The 11,362-nt window shown below is 44.8% G+C and overlaps 5 protein-coding genes across 5 annotated transcripts; all 5 read right to left on the bottom strand.

Moving 5' to 3' along the window:
* Nucleotides 1–2,108: 2,108 nt before the first annotated feature.
* Nucleotides 2,109–2,628, bottom strand: N7483_009107 (uncharacterized protein; the record flags this gene model as incomplete). The annotated part of the gene is made up of 2 exons (XM_057092534.1): nt 2,109–2,143; nt 2,205–2,628. 2 exons carry the CDS (start codon nt 2,626–2,628, stop codon nt 2,109–2,111), a joined length of 459 nt encoding a protein of 152 aa, XP_056943708.1.
* Nucleotides 2,629–3,853: 1,225 nt separating this feature from the next.
* Nucleotides 3,854–4,147, bottom strand: N7483_009106 (uncharacterized protein; the record flags this gene model as incomplete). The annotated part of the gene is made up of 2 exons (XM_057092533.1): nt 3,854–4,090; nt 4,127–4,147. The coding sequence occupies 2 exons, from the start codon at nt 4,145–4,147 to the stop codon at nt 3,854–3,856; spliced, it is 258 nt and encodes an 85-aa protein (XP_056943707.1).
* Nucleotides 4,148–4,813: 666 nt separating this feature from the next.
* N7483_009105 (DUF4267 domain-containing protein) lies at nt 4,814–5,221 on the bottom strand (the record flags this gene model as incomplete). The annotated part of the gene is made up of 1 exon (XM_057092532.1): nt 4,814–5,221. One exon carries the CDS (start codon nt 5,219–5,221, stop codon nt 4,814–4,816), a length of 408 nt encoding a protein of 135 aa, XP_056943706.1.
* A 1,372-nt stretch (nt 5,222–6,593) lies between these two features.
* Nucleotides 6,594–7,225, bottom strand: N7483_009104 (GPI anchored serine-threonine rich family protein; the record flags this gene model as incomplete). Its single annotated transcript, XM_057092531.1, has 2 exons — nt 6,594–6,894; nt 6,960–7,225. The coding sequence occupies 2 exons, from the start codon at nt 7,223–7,225 to the stop codon at nt 6,594–6,596; spliced, it is 567 nt and encodes a 188-aa protein (XP_056943705.1).
* Nucleotides 7,226–8,256: 1,031 nt separating this feature from the next.
* N7483_009103 (alpha-amylase) lies at nt 8,257–10,337 on the bottom strand (the record flags this gene model as incomplete). Its single annotated transcript, XM_057092530.1, has 8 exons — nt 8,257–8,900; nt 8,957–9,008; nt 9,070–9,235; nt 9,284–9,446; nt 9,508–9,616; nt 9,673–9,828; nt 9,887–9,990; nt 10,055–10,337. The coding sequence occupies 8 exons, from the start codon at nt 10,335–10,337 to the stop codon at nt 8,257–8,259; spliced, it is 1,677 nt and encodes a 558-aa protein (XP_056943704.1).
* Between the last annotated feature and the right edge of the window lie 1,025 nt (nt 10,338–11,362).

Here is an 11,362-nt window from a genome sequence, read left to right as displayed (position 1 = left end):
CTGTTGTATGGAAATTGGCACATTTCGGGGTATATCAGGCTGGTATCGCCGTGTCTCGTCAAATACAGCGTCCCGAACCATCCGAACCTCGCCATATACACTTTTCTCGCTGCGTGGGAACCATATCTTCCAGATATTTGATGCAACAAAGCCTACCAAATAGCCTATCTCGGCCTGGGCTTGCATCTTATCCAATCGAGGCATATTCCTGATCCTGCAGTACGCCAGCGAGCCGTATAGCTTCACATTAGCTAGGTTCAGACATGGAGCCGTCCCTTTGGCAAAGTCTCGGGCTTCGTCCTATGGAATTAGCCAGCTGCCGTCGTCCAATCTCGTCGGCGTGCGGTTTAACAGATATACCGCTGCAGCTACAGCTTCAGGCCACAGGTTATTGGGTAGGTTACCCTCCTTCAGTAGGCACCTAGTACGCAAGACTATCACCCCCCCCAGACCTCTCAGCAGGGCCATTCATCTCCGGGGTATCTGGTACGGTAAAGTTATATACGAATCCAGCAAAATTTAGCATCAGAAGCATGTTATTATCCATAGATCTCTTGTTATCTGTATGCCATACGCGAATTAGGATCTTTAGCCAGAGAATTACGAACGCGCAGAAAGATCGAATTGCTGTCTGAATATCACACTTATAGACGTAGGACATGGCCCAGTGGAAGCGTATGCCTTCGACATAGAAGTGTGAGATCCATCTATGGCTATTATAGCCAGTTCTCATCTCCATAAGGTCATAGAAGACACGTCCACAGCGGCCATAGTATCTCCCAATTGTCCTACGGGATATTTGCTTCCTCGGGCGTGATAGCTCGTATATCTCGTATAGATCTGTGGTTTTAGGCTTTCCAGGGGTGAGGATTACACCGTCTACAAGCTCTGGGAGCTGTTGAATAGCCCCTTGATAGATATGGCCTAGTCTGCGGTGCCATATCTCCTCTGTTCCCGGTGACTGCAGGGGTCTCTCAGACGTCCTCTCCAGCCGTGTAGGCCTTGTTTTAGGTCATATAGCGTACGTATTAGGTTCATGGACTGGGCACAAGCGCTGATCATATGGAATTGGTACTAGCTGACATAGATACAAGCCATTCACCTTACTGCGGTAGGTGGAGAATATAGGGATATTATCACGGATCATACACTGGTTTTGAATGTTCCAGAAGCCTCCTTTTTCTTCCAGCAGGCCTACAGAGATCAAATTATAGTGAAAATTAGGTGAATACAGGCAATTTTCAAGGGTGATTGCAATTAGGCCTAAAATAGGGTTTATTCCCCAGAATTTCACACATCCACGGCCTATAACAGGCGTTGAACCATCTCCGGTTTTCAGAGCGTCTATATAGGGACAAAAAGTCTCAAATAGGGCTTTATCGTTACAAACATGTACGGTCGAGCCTATGTCCATCAACCATTCCCGTGAAGAATCTGGGAGAATGTTGTGGGTGGCGAACGCAGAGTTGATCAGGTTCAAATCGATTCGGGTATTAAATTGATATCCAGGGGTACCTTGATGAGCATATTGCCTAGTAGCTAGGGCTTGATTTTTATTCTTCGGGGTCTCATCGATGCCTGCCCAGACTTGCTTGAGGTCCACTTTGAGTTTCTCCTCAATCCACTTTGCCTACTTTGGGTCCGTATTTAGTGTTCGCTTTGTTCTTTCCACCCGATTTGGGAAAACACGCCATCTATTTGGTCTCTTTGATGGGTTTAGAAGATAGCATTCTATAGCTATATGGTTGATAGATCTACACGGGTATGTACGTGATTTAATGTTGCCTGTTTGAACAACTTTCTTTGTAGAACCATGCTGGCCCCTTGGGGTAGCTGTCGGTTGACCCTGGAGTAATACCATAGTCGCAAATGCAGTATTACTGGCGCCCTTAGGGATCACTGTCGGTTTTAACTCGCGATATTGGGTGCGGAAGTCAGCTAGTATAGTCTTAATCTTAGCTGTCTTCTATAGCCCACTGACTGCATATTCGGCCATGTTGCGACTCCACCAGGTAGGTAGTATAGCCTGTACAGCTATTAGGAAATCTAATATAGCCCCCCTAGGCCATATCCACACTGGCAGCAATAGCTTCTCGTCGTGTGTTATCCTATTCAACAGTCCAGTTAAGAACATCTACCCCCCCTTATAGGAGGTGTCAATTTCATTCGATTCCATCGGTAATAGATCTCAATTTCTCGCCTACCTATACACCCAAAGCGTTCTTTTAGGTAGATAAGCTTTTCAATGGTTGTACCGAAGCCCATATCGTTCAATTGGTCTACCACAGTGCTGTCGACACAGTCCGAGATGTGTTTTTCCACCGCATTAAGTCCTCTGTTCTGAGGGCTCCATTTCTGGAAGCGAGCGTTATAGAGCTTCTGGCATTTCTCCCAGTTCTCCATTTGCTCCTTGGTAGCGTCGTTTGAAGGGATATCGACGTCGTCCTCCGGTATAGGTAGAATCTTCTTTTTCACGTCTTCAACCGGCAGTGAGGGGTCGACGAGGTGCCAGACCCCATTGCGTTCAGCAACGCCCTTGATCTGTCCAAACCATGTCTTCCACTGCTCTTCATTGTGTAATTTAACGCCTTGCACGGTGGCGGACACCACGGTAGTTTTATCGGACATATCAGATGCTAGTCTCAAAGGTTTTAGCGTCGAAATTGACTGGCCGCATCTGTCTGGAGGTTGACTGGTCGTGCTCGAGTTTTGACTGGTCGGTTCTCGAGTGGTCGGTTTCCAGGATCGCGATCCAAATAATCGATCTTTTAGCAAGATATGAGTGAATCCGGGCTCATAACTGTCAGAATAAAGGCTTATTCAGCAGCATGTGGCACCCAATGGGGTCCAATTGTACAGATGTGTGTATGTGTGTTCAATTCTGCTAAATCTAAGGGGTAAGAATACAGTGTAGGTTTACGTAATCTCAGGCAGTAAGGCCTCTATCCGACAACATTCCTCCTCTTCCTTGACGAATCGTGCCCGAAGTCTACTTCTTCTCCTTAAGCTTCTTTTTGTACACAGTTCGTGGTCCGAGTAGATTGAATCGAGTCCGCTTCTGCCCTTCACAATTATATTTTAAATATTACTATTTATCACTCCTACTTAAAAAGTATAATCAATATCTTTATAGGAAATATTAGTCATTATTAGTATTATTTATTGGTTTAGAGATAGCTACCAAGTTAGGAGTTGGATCTCTTAGACTCTAATTACCCCGCTCTTAGGTGATCCACCTAGATACTGGATAACTAGACCATCACAATCCAATATCTCGCATTGCTGCAGACAAACGGAAAATTCTTCACAAATTCACACCACAATTCAATTGCTCGAGTACGCCATGTTACTTTCCCGGGGCACTAGTAGACAGAAGCGCTTATAATAGACATCAACCTGGGAGTCTGGGACAAACTCAAACTAGTCATATTGGACTTTCTGGAAAAAATTACAGGCCCACCGAATGAGTATTAAACACTTACGAGAAATTTCAAAGACTTTGATAGGCTAAATCGATTAAGGGACAGCGGGTTTCAGAATAGAGTTTGAAGAAAACAAACGAAGGAATTCAGACGTGAAGCTGATTTCGAGCGGCCCTGTAGAGTGTTATAATAACTTTCCTGTACTTTTAAGTTGTACTGTATGGCAGAAAAAAGTGGCAGAATGTTAGATGGGGAATTTAAACAAGGCAAACATGCGGGAATTCTACCTATTTAGGAAATAAATGGACCCTGGGGTGGTGGTAATATCCATAGGGTGGTTGCTCTATCACGCCTCTTGTTTTATTGACTTCAAAGTCTTCTTTCTCTCCCAGCCTATTCTTATATTACTATATCACCGGTGAAAAAATCCGTCATAACACAGTAGAGAAGTCAATATCCATGTTGATCTCCAAGTTCTGGATATGGCTACCTATGGCCCAGTCCCGAATCTCTGGTTTGAAATCTAGAACTGCAACTTGAATGCAACTGATGTCAATTCTGAGGTTGTGATCGCTGCAAATGGCGATGTAACCGAAGATCTCGCAAAAACCACCTGGCTGCGCGGTACTCAGCGCACGGATGAGGGAGGTGTCACTCAGTTTGATACTCTATTTCCTGGTCACTATACCGATTGTGCCACTCACCTGCACATTCCCATCCACCATAATGGCATCGAACTCAAGAATCACATCCTCAGATCTGGTAACTCAGCCTGGGTCGCTCAAGTCGGTCCGGCGTTCTTCGATCAGAGTCTGATTCCTGCGGTCGAAGCTACTTATCCATACACCCGGAACACTCACGTACTGATCAAGAATGCCAACGTCACTATTTTGCGCAGTAGATGCGGGTCAGCCAGAGTCTATACTGATGGGATTTATTGAAAGAACATTGAAACTCAAGCATTTAATTTTCGTACATAGCGACCGTAAAGTAGTATACACTTCACAAAGTGTTGAAACTTGAATTAGCCTGACACAGACACTATATCCATGAATGGCACTTGGGACTTGAAATAACCTTGGAAGTGATCAATACTCAAGCACTTCAATCCTACTTCAATTTCACTTCCCAGTAACTTGGAGTCGTTCAGATTTCCCCTCTTTTTTCGAGCTACATTTAATTGTTGCATCAGATAATTATTTAGAGACATTTGGAAAGTCGAAAATTTGTATTTAAGAACTTGAAGAATTTAATCAACCATTAGATTTAACTAGGTAAAAGGAAGAAATTGCAAGAAGGCTGGGTATCGACGAGTCTCATCTGCTGGCTATGGGCTGTCTTCCGTGGTAGCATTCTACCGGCGTCTTTTCCCCAAATTTTTACCTGTGACTTCACTCAAACCACCCCATCAAGACACTTCCCACACCACCCAGAACAGGCCAAAGGGGCCGGACTAGGAGAGGATTGGTACCGTTCAGCTTATATTGAACGATCCCATCGCCAAGCGCGAGTCCTGCCCATAGCAGCACTGTAACACCTTGGGCTTTTGGTTGACCGGATAACCAGGCGACGATGTTGGCTCCGGCGATAATGAATTCACGCACGCCGATATACTGGCACAGAGCATTGTAAATCTCTTGATCTTCGGGATTTGATGGAGGTTTAGTGCGTAGTGCATGGTTCACGAAGCTTCCGTTGAAGAAGAATATATTGATGCCTAACGCGATCCCCGAGAGCGAGAGGGCGCCAGCGACGTTGGATAGTACTCTGGAATCGGGGGATAAGAGTGCGTTGAGCATGGTATCGCGCGTCTGGGTCGTAGTATTGCTTTTTCTAAAGAAAGCTTGTGTTGTTAGATATTGCTAAATGATTGAATACGCTAAAAAGATACCGAGTATGGATTTGATGAAATTATTGCGTTCGCGACCAAAAGCCTGCTTTTGATCGTGGATGTGGAGTGGAAATGGAGGAGCTTGAAGAGACAATTCCGAGTCGAAGTGAAAAGGGGTAGCTAGATTGATTATAGATTAAACACCAAAATATTTCAACCTTGGAAAGCTTCACCGCTATTGCTGTCAGGGATGTTTGCTTTACTTAGTTAACTGTCCCAAATATGGTCCTAGTAGTTTCCTTGTATAAATTACAGGGTTACATTGGAAATCGTTCAACCCTGATTTGTTTACTTCAAGGCGCCCCGCGTCGTGAGTGTCAGTGGGGGTGGAAGCACGTCATGGCGAGGAAGAAGTGGACCAGGAGTTCGAAAGGTGCAGGTGATATATTAGAATCAGGGGATATCGCTTGGGCTCAAAATGAGCCCCAAGCTTCGGATTGGTCCAAGTCAAGAAAATGGAAGGCTATCTCCACGACACAACATAGATGATCAGACCAAAACTGGCCTCAATTCAGTCAGATCAATTCTATAAGAGCTGGAAGCTGTACAAACATCACCGAAATCCCATTCCGGGTGTCTATTGGGTACTCACTCCCATTTTCACCCGGACCCCAACTTCTGGCCGCGCGTTATAAATTGCATCATTGTCTGTTTTTATTAATATTGTTTTTTTTATTTTATAATCGTTTTGCGCTTTCAAAGCCAGATGGTTCGACGGGTAAACGGCCTTGATCGTCATATGGATCCTTCCGGATGTTAGACCAATCACACTAGGATCTAAAAACTGGACAGTAATCCTGAATGTATGTTTGGAAATAAGCATTCCAACTTGAATTTGAGGGAATTGCCACATGAAAGTTCAACTTGAATGCTTAATTAGTATTTCTAAATTAAATCCAGCCAATAAGGAGAATTCAATAACTGCGCTGAGCCTGCACCTGCATACCGAAACCCCACATATAATAGTCACACGCTCAGCCCGACTGAATACGATTGTATACACACCTCCGGCACAACAACTTGTGCTAGATTATGATATAATCTAGATGTAGAAGAAAGCGATAACAGCACCGAGTACAGCCTTTACTCCATTGAGAGCGATGAACTGAGATGACGCAGCACCAGTGGATTGCGAAGCGGAGGCGGAGGCACCGGTAGATGAAGCGTCGGAGGAGGTTGAAGATGTGGTTTTGGAAGAAGAGGTAGAGGAGGTGGCAGAAGAGGTGGAGGCAGAGGTGGAACCTGCTATTATAAAGAGTGGTATTAGTACAATCTCTTTGTCACATTGTGCGGAGTTGTATCATGCCTGATGAGGACAAAGGACTTGTCGACGACGTAGGCGTCGAAGATGCCAGGGATGTAAGTGTAGAGGTGGCAGATGTAAGTGTGGATGTGACAGATGTAAATGTGGAGGTAAAAGATGTAAGTGTGGAAGAGACGGTTGTAGAACTCGTCGCACTGGATGTCGCAGAAGAAGACGAGGATGTAGTACCGCTATCTGAAGCCCCCGTTTCAACAGTGAACACATCACTTAGGGCGAGCTGGCCAGCAGAATCGATTATCTGAATCTCGTAGTCATCTCTAAGTCATGGCAGAATGACATTAGTGTTGCTCTTTTCTGTTTACCCACTCTATCTTCCACATACCCGTTTGGAATGCTAGGGTCAGGTTGGGTCGTATATTCGCCGGTGGAGGTCTTGACGTTATCTGCAAGCTTTGTTTGGAAGGAGCCATCCTCATTTCGAAGTATGATACTGATGTATGAAGGATCAGTAGAATTGGAAGTGAACTTGATAGTTTTGGCCGTGGAAAAATCCCAAACGGCACCCGATGATGGAGCCGTGATGGTGATGGCAAGAGCCGATGAGAGGAGGCCCAGGGCGGCAATGATGAATACCAGTGAGTAGGTCATTTTAATTGAGTAGGTTAAAATCTTGGAAATATTGAATTACTGGAAAGTTTTCTTGGGGGAACTCGAATGCATCACTTGGATATTTCTTATATCAACTCAAGTTATTATACCCATATACTTGCTCGACAGAGTAAGAAACAGACTGTTGAAAATTTTGACTCGGAATCCGTAGATAGAAACCACTAACTTTCAGCTGAAGCCAAGTGCATTGAGAATACGAGATAGTTCAAGCCTTGCAGAATCGGAATATGACCTCTAACATGAGCCGAATATCTTGTGGATAGACTGAGACAGTCCGAGAGTGATTCCGATGACCACGTAGGATGATACTTGGACAACAAAAAGGCATTACTAGGATTGCCTTGCATCATCAGCCGCCTTGTTGTGTTGGGTACTCGAAGCGAGTAATGCGGCTTATCTTCCCAACCAAGTCTCCAAACACAGAAATGTGCTGTGACCTCTTGTCCTCGCTATCTTGTCAGCGGTGGTGGAGCTGAGAAGTACAGTATATACTCCGAACAGAGCATGTATACCGACAGGGCTCAGAAATCAAGAGTTATAATTAGAATCTTATCTATCCCTGTCCGGGTTGTCGTGGTATTGTATTGTTACTTACAGCGATGACCGAATACCAGTAATTACCTCCGAGTCACCAAAAAGACCCGTGGACTTGAGAGCGAGGTCTATATGCTGTCCTAAAACATTTGAACGTTGGAATGACATTGCCAGTGTGCCCAATTATAAACTTGTAAACTATTAATTTGTTTTTGTTGGAGTTCTGCTCCCAGGTATGAAGTTTCGAGTTACTCAAAATATCCTTTGTCTTCCGCAATAACTTTTACCATTTGAACACTTTGGGATTGAATATCAAAAAAAAAATTGAATGTACTTGTCATCTATCGTAAAATCGTCGCAAGAATATCAAAAGAAAATTAACACACAAAAAAAACCAGAAAATAAAAAAAATCAAACTGATACGAGCCCTACGAGATCCAGCCATGGTCGAATGGGATCTCAGGAGCAATAGCGGTCTAGAAGTATATGGAACCGTACGAGGCGGTCAAAGCAGCTGGGAATATCAATACCCTAATATCCATCAACAAACCAAATAAAGAAATTCCATTCCCAGTCTTTGGTCTTCCCGAGGAGGCTGAAGATTTCTGGGTGTGATTTCCACAAATAATGGTGCTTTGATTCAGGCTTTCAGTAGGATAGAACACCCGAGGCCCTCCATCCGAGCTGAGATCGACACTGAGATCTCCACTTGAATCAACCATAAAGGTTTTGCAAGACAGGACCTCGGTCACATTTTGTCCAGATGAAAATCCTGTGCCGTCGGAGCCAAGCGTAAATTTGGTGGTGGCATTACTTGCTGGCTTGGCTCCCAGGTTGGATACCACGCTCACAACCTGGTTACCAGTAAATCCTTTGCGCATGACCAATATGTTTGTTGTGTTGTAGATCGGAAAAGAGAGATACGATAAATAGTCGGTCCCCGACTTTGGAGCGACCGTATGATTTTTTCCGTCGCCGCTCGCATATGATCGGATGCGATTTAGCGATTGGACTAGCACAGGGAGAGAGGTTGACTTCATTGAGTACTTCGTAAGCCACAGGGCTTCCCGATTGACAGGGTTGTATCCACCCGAAAGATGCTGTTCTTCCCCGTAGTATACTAAATCATTTCTATCAATGTTTTTGACTATCATCTCGGTTCCTAGGGCGACTTACGGATTGGGATTCCGTCGGTGAGCATGCTGATTGTGAGAATGTTGCGAGCCAGCTATTTGAGAGTGACAGCGTCAATATAGGTTGATGAACGAAAATGGATTTAATCCACTGACCGATATATCTGAAGTATACGAGCCAAAGCGAGGGACATCTTGATTCGATGTGAACGTTCCCAAGGGTAATACGTCCTCGCACTGTGTCCTTATGTAGTCTATAGACTGTACAATCGTGTTCAGGTCACCGTTGCTCGTGTTGAAGGCGTCCGACAGGATATAATACCTATAAAGGTGTCAAAAAGTCCAATGTTTATTTTTATGACATACTCACAACGGATAATTCAAAAGTCCGTCTAGACTGGGCTGCAGGGAACAATAGCCGGATGCGTCTTCAGTAGCGCCTTCGCCCATTGTGAAGACATCTGCTGATTTGCTGAAGTTGGAAAAAAAGGCGGGCGCAATATTTAAAACGCTGTCGATTCGCAAGCCATCAACTGAAAAGAGTAAATTTTATCAAATGATTTCGAAAAAAAAACTGGGAAATTGGGAACATACTGGAGTAGTTCGAAACCAACTGCGAAACCCAGGTACCCAGAATCTGCTGAACATCTTCGTCCTCGTTTCGCAGATCCGGAAGCGATATGGTGTTGTCTCCCATCCAGCACTGATGAAAGATTAAATGCTTAGCAATGTCCTCATCATATGCGAAGTCAAACTTACGTCCAGAACACAAGTTTCATTTGTGGGGTCTTCGGAAAGGAGCTCGTATTCGTGGAAATACTTCTGATCATTGAATGGATTGAACGTGCTATAGTCGACGGTGGATGCGTTCCCAGCCCAAGCCATGTCACCCACCACAACATCCAGCATGAGGTACTGTGTTTTCTAGTCAGTCTCATAAGAATTTCAACAGAGATTGCTGCCAGCGACTTACCATGCCACGCGCGTGCAGCGCTGCGGATAACGTCTGGAGGTCATGGGAAGTACCAAAATGAGAATTGATTGCATACAGATCGTTTGGCCAGTATCCGTGGTATGCTACCATTCATGGATTCGAGTCATTAGTTCTCTCTATATCTGTTGATAGTCAAGACTGTCATACCTGAGAGATCCGCCGTGCGAGTTGACTCCTGTTGTTGCGCTGGAGAAATCCAAACTGCATCAAATCCCAGTTCCTGAATATAATCCAGCTTGTATATGATGCCCTGAAAACTACCACCACAATATTCTCCCAGTCCTGCGTTACAAGCAGCGGTAGTTGAGTTATCGGATCGAGCGTAGCGATCGGTAACCAGTTGGTAGATAGACCGACTGAGCCATTGATCTCGGGAAGCCGCATGTACTGTTCCAGCGAAAGCAGCCACCAAAAATTTCCACCACCACATTATGGATTATGATAATTGAGCTTTGTCCTGATTCAAGAGGTGTGTGGACTTGGTAAATTCCATGCAAAGGGCGGGTAAATTGATTCTAAGTTAACAATATAGAAGGAAGTGATGAGAGCCTCCCAGTGGCTCCACCTGGGCAACACAGAGATCCCCCTGCAGGGCTGTCAGAGTGTATCATTACTGTACATGTAATACATATACCATTCATCTGATCTATCTGTATTTTATCGGCCCGGACGGCATGGCTCCGATGAACCTTAAAAAATCTCCACCTCAAACCACCTCAAACCTTCCGTGGACTCATATCATCTTCCGATGGTAGATCCCGGTCCATGACCCGTTTTTTACGCTAACCTGGAATGTTGGGAATCCAAATATGACAGCTGAGATTTGTTCCATTGGGGTCTGGAAAGCATTAGTGGGGCCAGATAAGGACAATTTCGGCCTTTGAACGGATTTAACCGCGAACTATTCGTAAGTCTCGCCAAGCTCCAAGTGCATAAATTGCCGACCCATCGATACTAATACGGCATGCCGCAGCCACAACAGCAGAAGTGGAGTGGCCGCGAAATAACCTGAGACAGGAACCGAGACGCACGAATGAGCCACGCTCTTATCATCATACATATGCATCTCACACTCTTTCTCATAGGTCAATTGCGTATCCGAGGTGACGTGTTCTATCACCTATCAGGCAGCATGGCAGATCTGGCATATTTTACACTTTATGATCGATGATTTATCGCCGGCACCTGGGCAACACTTGCCTCGAAAAGTCCCAATGTCCGAAGTCGTATAGCTTTGCATACGTATACTCCGTACATTTGCAGCAAACACGTATGAAACATTCTCCGCCATATGATCCAGCCATGCACTTCGGACTACAGTCGCAAACAATGACCCACTTCGTATATTTGATCAGCCCTGTAGGCCACGCGAAAATTCTTACAATGATGCATGTCAGATCGATTCCATTTCTATGGGATATGATACTTCCAGGATTGGGTTTGGGAATTGGTCTA

The sequence above is a fragment of the Penicillium malachiteum genome (genome assembly GCF_028827825.1).
Source record: "Penicillium malachiteum strain IBT 17515 chromosome Unknown utg000004l:1.0-4883003.0:1.0-4884900.0, whole genome shotgun sequence".
Lineage (NCBI taxonomy): Eukaryota > Fungi > Ascomycota > Eurotiomycetes > Eurotiales > Aspergillaceae > Penicillium > Penicillium malachiteum.
This window is presented reverse-complemented; position numbering and strand designations above follow the sequence as displayed.